Below are 14,892 nucleotides of genomic sequence, written 5' to 3' on the forward strand. Positions count from 1 at the left end.
CACCTGGGCCCGCCTCTCGGCAGCGCCCGTCCCGCCCCCGCCCCGGGCCAATCGGCGTCGCTCACCGCGCGCACCGGCCAATCCCCGCGCTGCCCCGCAGAACCCGCCCCGCCCTTTCCGCGCCGCCGGCCAATGGCGGCGCCCCCCGCCCGCAGCCCCGCCCCGCACGTGCGGCGGCCCCGGGCGGGCCCCGCCGCTCCCGGCCCCGAGGCAGCGCGAAGGAACGGCGGCGCACTCCGCTCAATGTAAAACCATTTTTTAATTCTAAATCACTTTCACAACAGTGAAAATTAGTGAGGAGGAACGGTAACGCACTAACCGAGCCGTCCGGGCCGTGTGCGGTCGGGTTAGGGGAAGGGGTACATACAAAAGCACACCAGGGAAAGGGGGAACCAAGCGTTAACACTTTTAGACTATTTCATCCTCGAATTGCCAGAAAATAAGAGCTCTCAGTCATGCTTCTGCAGCCTTCTCTAAATCAATTATCTCTCTCACTTCTAGATGGAAATCCCCACCCCCGATCCATTAAAATTCTGGTTCTTAAAATGTATTTATTAAATATATTTCAGTACCTCTTGAATCTATTGCAGTCACTTCTCTATCCTCTTTATGGAATAAAGGCTTCAAAGGCCTACCATTCTCCTCCCTCCATAACCTTTCAGCATCGAGTTTCTCCGTACAAAAGGAGAAGGAATCCATCCCTTACTGTCACGTGAACCTTCCCTTCCCATCAGCAGATGGTGCTGACTGCGCAGGAGAAGAACCCAAAGCTGAGACATTGTAGGACAACAAACAAAACAGCCTGTCCTCATGGGAAGGGCCCCAGTTACCAAGTTACACACTTGAGAAGAACCCTATGCCAAAGTTCAGCTACTCAGAAGTGTCGCACAGCAAAAGCTGAAGCACCACCTCAACTATAAATAGTTGAGCAATATATTCTGTCAGATTATCATTGAGTCAGGTATAAATCTGACGTGACAAAACACTGCAGAAGCTTTGCAACATTCTACTTGCCAGATGGAATTTTGGAGGTAGGCAAGTTAAACTTCAGTCATACTCTGTCTTGACACTAAAAGGAAACAGTTTATAATTACATAAATAAACTTCTATAACAATTCATTAAAGGTGTCCTGCCCAGGAAACTGTGCCAATACGCTAAAAAATCCCAAGCTATTGAAACAAAGTTTCTATTAATTGATTTGCATTTCAGTTTTTCTGTCTACTGCCAGGGAAGTCACAACATTCATCTTGCAGGAAATCATTATGACTACGAGCGACCGGAATAAAAAAAATCTAAAAACAATAAGAGAAAAAAGAAATGGAATTGCCTAGTCAGAGAAATATGAACTGTTCATCTTGCTAGGGAATCTCTCATACCTGTTTCAAAGGAATCTACACAAATACATCAGGAGTACTCTTTAAAGCTGAACACCCAACAGGATTCCAAAGCAGCTGCAGATTGCTCACCTTCTGAAATATCCCCTCAGCACATTAATGGTTGTGGTCTCCTCCAGCACTTCAAATTAAAATCTTTGGTAGATTTTAGCTGCAGAGACGCTGGAGCTGTTCTGCTGTGGCACGGGAGAAGGTCTGTGTGCACCTGCAGAGAGAAGTTCTTCCAAATGTTCCCTACTGAGCGTGTGCTGGCAAAGGCAGGATCTCAGGTCTCCTCCTGTGTAATTTTACAGTATGACAAGTTTTACCTCAAAACTCAGGTAAAGATGCCTTTTGTTCCTCTCCCCAAACAAACTGATCTCAGGTCTGTAATAGGATTTTATCTGGAGTACATGACCTTGTGTAGAAAGTCTCAAAGCCTTGAGAAAGATAAATGTCGCTACAGTGACGAGGTTGGGAGGGGATTATCCGTGAGTGTAGCACAGGTGCTGCACAGAGCCGGGGAAGACAACACTGTTTGTCAGTGAGGAACTGGGCTGGGTCCAGCAGCCCCACCTGGCTCCACAGCCAGAGAATCTTCCAGCATCTGGCTCCAGCATACTCAGGCTTTAAAAAATTGCAGCATAAATTTGTATCACTTCTTCAAACAGCCATCAGAAGCATCAGGAAGGGTTTTCCATCACGCCGGGAAATAACAGATGGAAAAGAAACCGGAACCAGTCTCCAGAGCTGGCTCCACCTGCATCATGTGCTGTGCCCCAGAGAGTCCCTGCAGCGCTGCAGATGATTTCCTGGAGAAGGTCAGATGTTGATGGGGACATTAAACAGCATCTGCAGCTCTGGCAGATCCTTCATGGTTGCAAAGCAGGAGATACTGGTCACGCTGGAGAAGTTTCCTTACCTGCCCAGTCTGTTGGGATAACTGTGTATCCCACAGACCTGGTGTCACTGATTGGCACAGGATTTCAAAGCAGCACTCCCTTTCGGAGCGCAGCTCAACGCTAGGCCCACGGTTTGTGGCAGGAACCTGTTGTACAAGATATCTGAGCTGAAATACACTTTTAAACCAATGTTTTAATTACCAACTCTGGTGCAAAATGTGAGATTCCTCATTGTGCTGTGGTACCACCAATTCCTGAAGCCCATAGTTAGCTATGGAACCAGACACCAAGAGGTTTAAAATGGGATGGGGATGCAGTTTGTAACTGTTTCAGTGGCCTTGTTGGTCATGAATATATAGAATAATGGAAAAGACTTATGCAATCAACAGCCAGAACATTATCACCAGTGCCACAAACAGGAAGAGGCGGGAAAGGAACTGCTCATCCACATATTGAGGAGTCCCTGGAACAGCTGGAAAACAGGAAGTAAAAAAACAAACAACAGTTCAGCTCCTTCCTTTTCTCTGGGATTGTGTATATTCTGAATATAGTATATTTATACATTGAAAAATATGCAAAGAATCTGCTTGGTGAGAAAGTTGCTACTTCCTACCCTCAGCCTGGCTGGCTGCATGGGCAGATCAGAAGGAAGACAAGTATCTTGAAGCAGTACTCCTTAGTTCAGTCCCACCCCCAGCAGATTTTCAGGGGACACTGAACTGTAGTTAATAGGGAAGATAATTTGACCCAAGGACATCACAGGACCATGGCAACACTGGTGTGATGTGAAGAATGAGTTTGTTCCTCATAATTCCTGTGCCATATGACATGGTGGAAGATTTGCCAGGCATAACCTTTCACAAAGTAAGTTCAGAATACCCTGGGCTGTAGGTGCTCTTGTTCAAAACAGATTCAGTTTGTCTACAGGGAAGATGGGGAGGAGGTTCTCTAGGGATTACTTCATTGTTAGACAGCAAGGTCACCCCTTGGAGTAATCCAACTGGTTTTTGTTAATCAAAAACGTGAAGTAATTTCACTGGAAAGTTACTTCTTGTAGAATACAGATCACCGTCTCAGAGATAAATTTCTGAAAAATGAACAATCTCTGCATTCATAATTTTGTGGTACAGAGCACCAGTTTAAATTTTTCCTTCTCATCTTTCAGGAAATGGTCCCTTCCTGCTGTTTTTAAACTCTGTGTCTCCTTCATACACCCCTACTGACTGCTTTTTATTATTATTAGAAAGTCTAGTGCAATTTATCTCATTTTTCAGGAGAAGTCTGCTGGTGTACCAGAGGAGACATCTGAATTAGAGGAGAATAGTCTCCAGTGCCACTGTTCTTCTGCAGTCACTGGTCCCCCAGGAGGGCTTTCAGCAAATTATATGGAAGTGACAAACTTGCTTCTTTTATGAGTCTGTGTACAAAACATACCAGCCACAGACCACATTCTCTACAGAGTGTTTTTGCCCTCATTTTGTGGTTCTATTGACAACACTGGTTACTGTTCAGAATATTTTGCCATTTAGCAGGTTATTTAAGAGTTTGTAAAATGTCTGTCTGTGATGGGACAGGAGAAGGATCCGTGGTACCTGGAGGAGGTCGCCCGTCGTTTATGTTGAAGGCTGTTGCAAATATACCAAAGGGAAACGCCCCGATTCCAAAGGACATCTGGAAGCCACCATCACCAAACCCAAAGCCCTGGAATCCCTGCAGAGAACAAAGAACAGAAGACAAAACAGGTACCAATCACTTAGAGCATATTTCAGAGTATTTTGTGGAGGTGCAGACATTCCCTCTCACTGGCTTTCCCACAGCTAAAGGAGGGCCAAGCTGTCTGGCAACTTTCAGTCTGACACACTTTAGTAGATATCCCCTTAGCAATCCTGGGGTTAAAATGTTTCAGACAGCAGCAAATTCACCAAGCACCCCAAAGGTTTGAGAAAATGAAAACTAGCAACTGCAGTTCTTGCTTGAGGGCCACAAATTAGGACAGTGTTTCTCAACTGTAACCTTTCTCAACTTAAAATAGAAGGTATCTGCCAATGTACCAAAATCAGCAGAAATAATTGTATTTAGAATGTCTTAACAATGTATCATGTGTTAACAGCTGTTAGCCATATAGGAAAGGTACTTAAGAAAATAACCTAAATTGATTTTTGTGATACATGTGCAGTTAACACTGTGATACATGAGTATTTCACACTGAGTTAAATACTCAGTGAAATGATAAATTGCCAGTGGGATGCATAGGAAAACCACAAAAAATTTACCATGGGGACTCAAATTAAGGTGACAAAATCACCTGGGGCAGGAATGCAAGACATAAGGAAAGGAGGAAAAAAGGAAGTTACAATGCAATAACACTGACCCCGTGGGATCCAGACTAAAATACCACATCAAGTCAAAAGATAAATGTTCTGAATTGAGATGAATCCTGCTCTGCAGAAGCAGTGTGCTGTTTGATAACTAACTGTGTGTGAATCTAGGGGCTTGTGTCATGCCTAACACTGTGGAGAGCCCACACTTCTGTAATCCAGCTATCTGTCCTCTCACCTCAGGATTAAAACAGTGATACCAGTTCTGAAAGACCCTCTGGTTTATCACCACCAACAATGGGAGGACAACTGATTTTTCTCATATAATAAAAGCCACACATTTCTTGCTTGAGCCTTGATTTGAGGAGTTGGTCTTTTGACTTTTGGTCAAAGACTTTTTTGGTCTTTTCTCAAGCATTTTACCACTAATTCTGAGGGACAGCAAAGCTCTCTGTGGCAGGTACAGGATCTGAAGAGAATAGCACCACTGCCTTCATACCCCATGCCTCTGATTTACAGCAGCACCAGCTGAAAGGTTCAAGTAAGGTACAGGAGCTGATTCAATAAGTCAGCAATGCCCTAGTGAAAGAGAACAGCTGAGCTCCCAATACATTCAGTACAGAAATGCACCTTAATCACACCCTGCAGAGTTGTTTGCTTGAAGCATGAGGGAGACAATCCTCTCCAAGGACCCCAGGCTGAGTTACATGAAAATGTGCCATTGTTTCATCAGGTCATGCTTGCTGCCATCATGTTGAAGAACACTGTGGTCTGTCCTACTGCCTACTCCCACGTCTGCTCCATCTGTGCCAGCTTCTGTTTACATTCACCCTATGTAATCTCCTCAACAAAACCACAGATCCCTCCTCAAATCATGTATCCAACAGATACTTTCTCTTGCTTGTAATGCCATGGTACAGTAACATCCCATTGAAATGAGAAAAGCAGGTGTCAGTGTCAAAAATCTAAATTAACACGTGGATTAATTAATGACACATACGTTTTGACAGAAATACCCTTGCACAAAGAATTTTCAAAACAAAGTGTTCCTTGTATTGAAACGTGGAGAACAATCAAGTATGAAAAGCTTTTGCAGTGATAGCACACTGGGCTGTGTTGATGAAGCATGATCCAAGCTGGGCTGTTCTTTGGGATGCAAAGGGCTCTCTGCCACACCACAGCTATCAATGATTCATCAACAACCAGCTGGGGAAGAGCAGGATGTGTAAGCTGCAGAGTCCTCATGCAGGTTCTCTCACACACATTATGTTCTCCAGGATGAATAAATACCACTATCAATAAAAACTACATCACTCAAGCTTGTTTGATCACTCACCCCTCTGTTCTCTGGTTCAGGTCTCTGTCCTTGGGGTCGTGGTGGAGTTTTCTCTCTGCAGGAAGTTGTGAAATTAGCTCAAGTGCAAGGACATGTGACAACAGTATCTGCAGTAGACTAGCTAATAATCAGAAGCACCATAAAAGACAGTCTCCTGGGGCCACCCAGCAGAGCTGGAGCAGTGTGTGAGAGAGCCAACAGCAGCTTTGGACCTTGAGCAGCACATAATGCTGCACTTTTGAATAACAAATACCCATTGCAAAGGCTAAAAACTGAGGACATGAACATTTAATATAAAGTTCTCTGGCCAGAAAATAATCATTGCAACCTGCCACTTGTAACTGATAATTAACACTTGATTCAAATTAAAAGGAATTGCCAGAAGAACAAGAAATATGTGCAAACCCAGGCCCTGAAAAAGCCAGAAATATTTTGCAGAAATATCAGATCTATGTCTTTTGGCAAAGTATTTAAAACTGAGAATCCAGCACTTTAACAGCTTAATCTTAAGACCCTAAACTAAAGTTTCATCTTTAATTTTCAAATGAAAATAGCTGCATTTAGGTTTCTTACCTGGGGTCCTGTTGCCCAGTGCTACCTCTTCCATAGAGAGGAATAACTTTATCTCGACTGATTCCTGCTTTGCATACAGGACACACTTGTCTGTTTGGCCTGGTCTCTAGCCACTAAAAGAAAGGAAATTATAAGAAAACTACTAAAACACCAGAAAAATAATTATGCAAACCTCATTTGCAGCCAGGCAGAAAGACTTGAGCAATTTCTCACAAAGTTCTGGAGCAAAACATTTTAGTGAGTGCCAAGTACTCCCCAAAGCGGAGTTGGCACTTTGGCTGTTGTTCTGGTGGGAACAACTTGCTGATGTGTACACATTCAGATCTGCACTGGAGTAAAATAAGAAATAAAGAGTATGAGCAATCCTACAAAGGCAAGGGCTAGCACAGATGGCCTTCCTGTCATCCACCTTCTCTATAATGGTAGCACAATGTAAAACACTATGTATGCAAAGAGAAGTACACTCAGCACTTAAACCTGCAAACTAAACCCTGCAAGCTCCAACAGTAATTGTACCAAAACTGCAATTATGCAGGGCTGAAGAAACTCAGAAGTGGAGGTAAGTGGAACAGAATCTAAGTTTTCTTGTTGCTCAAAGAGCAGATTGCAAGCTGTTGCACATTAAGGTGCATGAGCAGGTTGTGGCTGCCCTGGAGAGAAAAGCACATTTGAAAAGAGGGGGATACTCCAGAGAACCAAGGGCTTTATTGAGCAACTGGAGCTGATGAAAGACAAAGTAAAAGAAAACCTGTCTTACCTGGTGTAAACAAGGCCAACTGTGAGCATTCCCAGGACAATTTGTTCACAGAGCAGAAAAAGAGGAAAATAGAATTAGTTACTGAACTCTATATGACAAATGTGCAGTGAACAGGGATAGTACAGCTTGGTGACAACAGAATCCTGGAATCCAGCTGGGCCAGTTCTGCAGCCACCCATTAACATCATTTCTGCACACACAGCCCAAGACTGATCTCCACTGTTGTTTTTTCAGGTTACACAATCTAAATTCCTAATGTGGTCCTGTGCATCTCCCACTCCTGGGTCCTCATCCATACCAAAGGCCCAGACAGAGGCTGCATTCATCTTAAGGTCTGTCATACAGATTTTCACTTCTGATACCATGAAAAGCTATCCCAGAGCCAAGATGCAAATGAGCAAGATGTCACTAATGAGACTTTAGGATCTTAGAAATTGAGCTGGAACTTCAGCCACATTCACAGAATCATGGAATAACTAAAGCTGGATGGTACCTCAGGTACCCTCTAGTCCAACCTGATGCTCAGAGCAGGGTCAGCTACTGAGATCAGACTCAGTTGCTCAGGACAGAGAAATTCCCATTAAACAGATTAAATTGCTATGGCAAATTAAAAAAAGGTCAAACACAAACAAGCTACAAGATAAAACTGCTAAACAGCCATCTGCTATCAAAATGGTCTCAATAACACCCTTCAGACAAGACACCTGGTACTTTTAAGGTTCCATTACTCCAAATCCTTTTGTGCAATAATTTAATAATTAATAATTTAATGTTATTTACCTTAACACGGCCTAAGCCAGTGCTTTTCCATCTCCCCACATAAAATCCTGTATTTTCAGATGTTAGGTATATTTACACATGAGAAAAACACTTTCAGGCTTCTTTTTATTAAAGATTTAGCCCACTGTGTAGAATAAACTCCAGCCCCCCCACATTTGTCCATGTCAATCCTTTTAACTTCTTCACATTCAAGAAGGGGTATATTCAAACCAAGTTACCCACATCAGAAATTCTGCACATATATCTGTGCTGTACATTATTTCCAAGTCAAATTAAATAACTAAAAAGTTCCTAACACAAGTGCACTATCATGGGAAAAGAGAAATTGCCCATATGTAAAAGCTTATTGCCTATTATTTTTTTTTAATGGTTTAAAAGGAAAAAAGAGCAAGCCTGGAGGAGAAACTACAATTTGGCCTACAGAACCCAGATGCATATCCAGGTTTAGGTAGGCAGAGGTCAGAAAGGAATTTAGGTCTAAAGAACATATCTGTGCTAGGCCAGACAGCACAAATAAAATAACACACATAAGCAAACAGTATCAATGAGCACTGAACTGTCTGTGTGGGGCTGCTTGTTTGTTTGCTTTTACACAATAATCCAGCAGTACAGGGAGCTTCAGACACAGGAAACCCACTCCCTGGAATACAAACAAAGAAAAACAGCTGAGGAGCAAACCCAAGCTCCTCCTCAACCAAACCCACAGTCCCTCCTCTAGAATGACAAACATCCCAGGTTTTTATGGGATCAGATAGATGGTGTTCTGGCTGCTGTGTGGGGCTGCAGCACTTACCAAAAGAGGTGCCCACACAAGCTGATAACTGCATCCTTGGCAGTGTCTAAACAGATGTTGCATTCAAAAGTGTTGTCCTGATTAGTGCTGTCCCCAGAACCATTACTGCTACTGCTGCCACTGGTCCCTCCAGTACTGGAGCTCTTTGTTGATGCAGAAGCTGTGGGTCCTTTGCTTGCCATCCTCAAGGACTGCCCAAAGAAGTTCAAGGAAATTCTTCTGTTGGAATCCTAGCTGTGAGAAAGGGGAAAAAAACCAAACAAACCTAAACAATTATTGACATTATGAACATTGCCTCCTGGCCCCATTCCAAACTGGTAGTGACTTATCTAAGAAGCTCTTGAATCCTGTTGTTGATGGTTTTAGTTTAACGTAGCCAAGAGGGATCTTTTTTTAGAGACTAAGCTACTTTACAGTCCCATAGTGTGACCTGCATTTTACTGTCACTGAGAAGCATCCACAGACAAAACAACCCCCCTGTATTTTCTCATAAATGCCATTTGCTGTAAGGAGAATGAGCTCCCCTAGTCATACATGCTCTTCCAAAATTCAACACAACTTATAACAGAGAGTGCAGTAAGAAGCAGAATTTAATCATGAAGTAATTCACAGTTAGAACAGACTGACAATGCAGAGTTTTGAGTTTAATGTTCATTAGTTTGGAATATTAATGACAATAATGACAAGCAAAGGTGGCTTAGAACTTGAATTCTCTCCTGAGCAGTATATAGGTGCCATCACAGCAGTGTTGCAATGACTATCAAACATTCCTAGTATTTTCAAACTATTAAACATTTCTAATCTAGTAGTAAGGTAGTAATGCAGAAGTAGCAAAAATTTTACCTTAATGTGCTTGAATTTTACTTCCATGCTTTCACCTCTCATTAACATAATCATATTGACCAAAGAACAGCATTTATTTCATCTCAGTAGCAACAACCTCTACAGTGCAATTCCTTGATATGTAAATTCCACAGTACCTAAAATTTGAGACTCAGCACAAGGCATTTGCACTTCTAGAAATACTTTTACCAGTACAAGATTTGTAATCCAAGAACTAAGAGAATTTCAATAGCTACACAAATAAATTCACTAAAATACAAATGTTTTAAATGTTTCACTATGCTTTTCACGAAACTCTAGCATCATGTTGGAGCTGCAGGAACAGGAATACTTAGATAAAGCTGTGAGAAACAAACAGGTGATTCAGATTTCCTGAACTTTTTGCAAGTGTACAAACAGTGAAGCATTTTCAAAGGGCAACCTGAATTTTTCAGAAGGTAATTTCTTTTCCAACTTACCCCCCAAGCACTAAATGCTTTCCTTAGTGTTGCCTCTTTGTAGCAGAGCTGCAACTCAGGTGCAGGGCAGCAAACTAAAGCCTCAGGATCTCCAGCTGTTATTGCCAACAGCTTTTTTCCTACAATACAGTCCCACTGCACAGTCAGGAAAGCATCACACCCGGGCCTTGTGAAGTATTGCAGCACAGACTCAGTTACAGCAGGTGAAATCTATCTCTGCAGAGCTTTTTCACTCCGTTACATCATTTTGCACAGTGTCCCAGAAGGGCAGATTTGTATTCACAGATGCTGCACTTCAACACACGCTGCTTTCAGTAATGCTGACTCTGAGCATTTCACACCACGACTCCATTTACACTCAGTTCCTTGTACAGAATTAAAATCCGTGTTAGATCAAGGCAGATGGAAATGCTGCCAACCTACAAACTGTATGCCAAAGACACTTGGATTTTTCACACATCCTTACAACCAGAATCTTCAGCCTGTCTTGCTCAGTAGTTCAAGTGAAAACTTATCAACTTGGATCTCTATATATTAATATAAAAACTGAGAAAACCTCCTTAAAACCAAGGAGTTCAACACACTGTAAAAAATACTGAATCTCTTTACAGAATGGTCACAAGAAACATCCTGACATATAACACAAGGAAAGGAAGTGTACAAGAGGCAAATAAATACATTCTGAGTCCCTAATATCAATGTGGAAATAAAGTACCTTTTGCCAGATTTAATTCTGTATATTAACACAATGAATCTGAAGACTTGTCAAAAAGATAAAATCTCTATCTCCACAAAAACTCACCAAAAAACCCTCAGTTTTAGTAACTACAACAAATAAATAAAATGTTATGAAGAAGGATGACAAAGAAATCCAGAGAAATATCAATAATGATATGGAATAAAGATGGCTGAGACAGAAGAAAGATTAAAATGACATAATGCAACAGGCACTGAATCTCCTTTCCTAGAACAGGGTCATTCCTTAATCTCTACTGGGGATCCTCTCCTAAGTATTTGCTCATTGGCTGATGGGGCCCAGTGACCTCTTAGGACATAACCAAGTTAAAATATCAAAAGCATAGCAAAATGCAACAGTAAAAATAATAAAAGCCTTCTCAAACATTTGATTTTGTCCCTGGAATATCCCAGGTTAACATAATTGGTCTGTAACAGGTGCTGCTGGGCTCTGTACTCTGCACATATACAAAGAAGCAAATGTGGAACAGCTTCCAGTGGCTAAATTTACATTTGATAATCATATATTGTGTACCTTGTGAGTGTACTCTGAATCCTAAAGGACAAATTCAACTGCAAATGGAACTTGTTCTGAGCACAGAATGAGCTCAAAATTGAACAGTCACTAAAACTTCTTAAACTCTGAGACAAAACTCTCTCAGGGAAAAAAGAACCCCAACAAACCACAAGCAAATCACAAACTAAAAAAATCAACAACTATCACAACAATTTCCTTTAGAGTTTGGGAGGAAGACTGTGAGTACTTTGGGATAGAACATGGCTTCTGGGGTTAAGTAAATACAATTGAGGGATGCCAGTCAAGGTTTGCTACAAACTTGTCCTCCAGATCAGGTCTCCAAATCAGCCCTGGAGGCATGATGAGCAACAAATAAAACAAGGGAAAGCATATAAAAATCAGCTGATACCTAACTGCAAGCATTCAGAGATCTTGCCTTTTCTCTTTCTTACTTCTTTGATTTCTACCTATTTACAGGAAAACATTTTCCATAAAAGCCATCTAGACTAGCTGTTTATTTCCTTCAAACCATGATCTCTGTTATATTTCAACAGGTGGTTCTGAAAAATGACTGACCTCTACTACATCCAAGAAGCAAGAGTGGCAGCAGATGAACAGTTAAGAAACAAGGAACTCATTTGCAAGTAGGCTTCCTAAATAAATACAGAAACCTGGTGGAGCATGAAGACATGGAAGTGGAGGTACCTGAGAGGGTAGAACTCCAAAAGGAGCTGAAATTGGGTGGTGACAGCTGAGAGCACAGGAGATCCACGACAGGAGTAAGTGCAGGGGCCTGGGAATGTCCATGTGCTGGGTACAGAGCTCACTAACAGCCAGCAAAAAAGAAATTTTCCTCTAATATTTTAAAAACTTCATCTGTAAATCCACTGCTCACCAGGGAAGCACGAGCTGAGTGGCTGCTGTCAAAGATCACACTTCTGAACTCAGCCAATGACTGCATTTGCCAAAGTACACTGCCCAGCCCTCAAAACACAGGAAAAACACTTCAGGACAGGCTAGAGAGGTTTTCACCATAAGTTAAGGTACACAAAAAAAAATCTGCTGGACACAGCAGATGAATATTAATTCAACCTGGGAAAGGCAAAGAGGGAATATAAATTAGAAGCTAATTTCACCTATACAAAACAGTCCTGGAATACGTGTTCACAGCATGACATTAGGATGTCTCAAGTATTTAATTTTTTTCATGAACAATGAGAAAAAGTTCTGGTGAGGATATAGAAGTCTGGCTAGTTTATTAACAAAACCCAAAGTTTGCTCCTCTTTGCCATAACAATGAAATAAAAAGAGCAGCACTGTTGGATGTCAATTCCACAGGAAAGACCCTGTTCCACATTTCTTTCCTAATGAATTTTATTTTAGCTACGATTACTGAAATTTAAATAATCCAAATCTAGTTTGTTTATGAAACAAGTTCTGATTTAGTTCCTGAACCTTTTGCAGTTTAAATCAAAAAGAAGATTTGTCAGTATATTTTTCTTATCCTTAAGGTAATAGTGTCATTTTCTGACACTTGAAAATATTTACAAAAGGAATATTCACATTAGAAAATCAATTTAAATCTAAAACTGCTACTGAGAGTTTATATAAATATGGCCACTCCTAAGTTTAACAACAATCTTGACACTTAACATATTACAATTGCCTGGGCTTCAAGTACAACCAGGTAATCTTAGCTGAAAACTGCTGACAGTGTCTAGAAGAAAGTGCACTGACTTCTTGACAGTCATTTTAGATATTTTTAACAAACACATGACTGTCCTGTTGTTAATCATTAAATACATATTTATCTCTCACTACCTTTTTACTCTTCTCTGTCCCCCAAACATGTTACATTTTAACTCCTTGGAAACACTTCTCAAGTTCATCTTTCCACTTCTGTAACCTGTACAGCATTGGGCACCCGCTTCTTAATATCACCACAAAGTGGTCCCAAAACATGAATTCATGTGCTCACTTGCTCTTGCAAAAGCAGCAATTTGCCTTCCAGCCTTGCCTGGCCTGGTTTCATTAACTGGGATTCTGCAATGCACATCTGTGTTACAGCCAGAGCTGCCAGGGCAAGGGCCCAGCTGAAGGCTGCTTCGGGAACACCGAGGAGTCCATGGACCTTGGAAATGCAAACAGTAAAAACCCTCAGGTGATTAAAGCCATTGCTTTTTTTATCCATTCCACAAAGGTTTAATATAGATTCCAAGAAAAATCTTTCAAGAAAGATTTTATCCTCTTACCTCACAAAGTCGAAAGGAAAAAAAAAATTTAAAAAAAAAGGAATATAACCAGTTGGGTAATGCTGCCCTGCCCAGCGTTTTCCTGGTTTGCAGCGCCGTGTGAGACAGACGTGCCTGGCTAACCCAGGTTGGCAGCAAAACGTAAAAATATCAAATACAACAGTTATTATATACAACAGACGTGATTTAAGAAGAAGCGAGAATTACTATGCGAGCAACTCTCAGAATATAACCAATGTCACGCACCAGCAGCCGACACCTCGCGACACAGCCAGAGCCAGAGCCATCTATCGCGGCTGGAGCGGCTCGGGCCCCGCACAGCGCACACCGGGCACCTGCGGCCCGGCACGGCGCTCCGGGGGCAAACCCGGGCCGGAGCTCGGGGGACCCGCGCCGGGCCCGCCGGGGGCACCGCGGCCGCGCTTCCAGAGCACCGGGCGAGGCCGGGGGTCCGGCGGCGTCCCCGCCCCGCTCGGTTGGAGCGGGCGCAGGCGGCTCCGGCCCGGCTCGGCCTCGGAGCCGCAGCCCGGCCCCGGCTCCCCCCACCGCCCCCCGCCCCGCCCGGCCCGGCCCGGCCCTGCTCACCGGCGGGTCCGGGCTCCCCGCAGCGCCCGAGCCGAGCCGCCGCTCCGCCGGGCCCCGTCACCTGACCGCCCGGAAGCGCGGCCGGCGGAAGGGCCCGGCCCCCGCCCCACCGACCGCGGCGGCTCCGCCAACCGGGCCGGCCGCCAGGGGGGCCGTGGGCAGCGACACCCGCCCGCCGCGGCACCTCCTCGGCCCGGGCCCCACGGGCGCTCGTTACCTCGAGCTCCTCCGGGACGAACGGGCCGGGCTGCTCGGCCCCGCCGCGACCCCCGGTTCTGTGGGCAGGGGCGGCTCGGCTGCCCGGGAGCGGTGCGGGCCGCGTCCAAACGGCGGCCGTCGGGGACTGCGAGAGGTTGGTACCGAATGCTCGGCCCCAGCAAGAAGGAAGGACGGAAAAGGAAGGACGGAAAAGGAAGGAAGAACGGAAAAGGAAGGAAGTTTGAGGGAAACAAATTGTTGACTTAGGAGTGTAGAGGGCTAAGGATCTGAGCTGAGAAACAGATTCAGGATGGAAAGAATCTGAGCTGAGAAACTCCAGGATGGAAAAAGAGAGCTTGATAAAGGTATTTATACAGTTGTGAGAAACCAGAGTAACAGAGGGACCAAAGCGAGGGAGAGGAGGTGACCTGTCTGAGAAGGTACTTCTGGAGGGTTTGTCCCAGCTCTGAG

At 43.6% G+C, this 14,892-nt stretch overlaps 1 protein-coding gene across 6 annotated transcripts; it reads right to left on the bottom strand.

Moving 5' to 3' along the window:
- Positions 1-240: 240 nt before the first annotated feature.
- RNF185 (ring finger protein 185) lies at positions 241-14,623 on the bottom strand. Of its 6 annotated transcripts, none has more exons than XM_084217276.1 (7): positions 14,441-14,623; positions 8,834-9,067; positions 7,261-7,279; positions 6,504-6,616; positions 5,931-5,985; positions 3,869-3,986; positions 241-2,748 (listed from the first exon to the last, which is right to left on the bottom strand). In XM_084217276.1, exons 2-7 carry the CDS (start codon positions 9,013-9,015, stop codon positions 2,651-2,653), a joined length of 585 nt encoding a protein of 194 aa, XP_084073402.1. In that variant the 5' UTR covers positions 9,016-9,067; positions 14,441-14,623; the 3' UTR covers positions 241-2,650. The 6 variants fall into 6 exon arrangements, with proteins under 6 accessions (XP_084073402.1, XP_084073401.1, XP_084073405.1 ...); XM_084217275.1 differs by lacking the exon at positions 14,441-14,623 and adding an exon at positions 14,224-14,302; XM_084217279.1 differs by lacking the exon at positions 14,441-14,623 and adding an exon at positions 14,224-14,277 and having other exon boundaries at positions 8,834-9,063.
- Positions 14,624-14,892: the final 269 nt, after the last annotated feature.

Source organism: Fringilla coelebs (assembly GCF_963513975.1).
Source record: "Fringilla coelebs genome assembly, chromosome: 17".
NCBI lineage: Eukaryota > Metazoa > Chordata > Aves > Passeriformes > Fringillidae > Fringilla > Fringilla coelebs.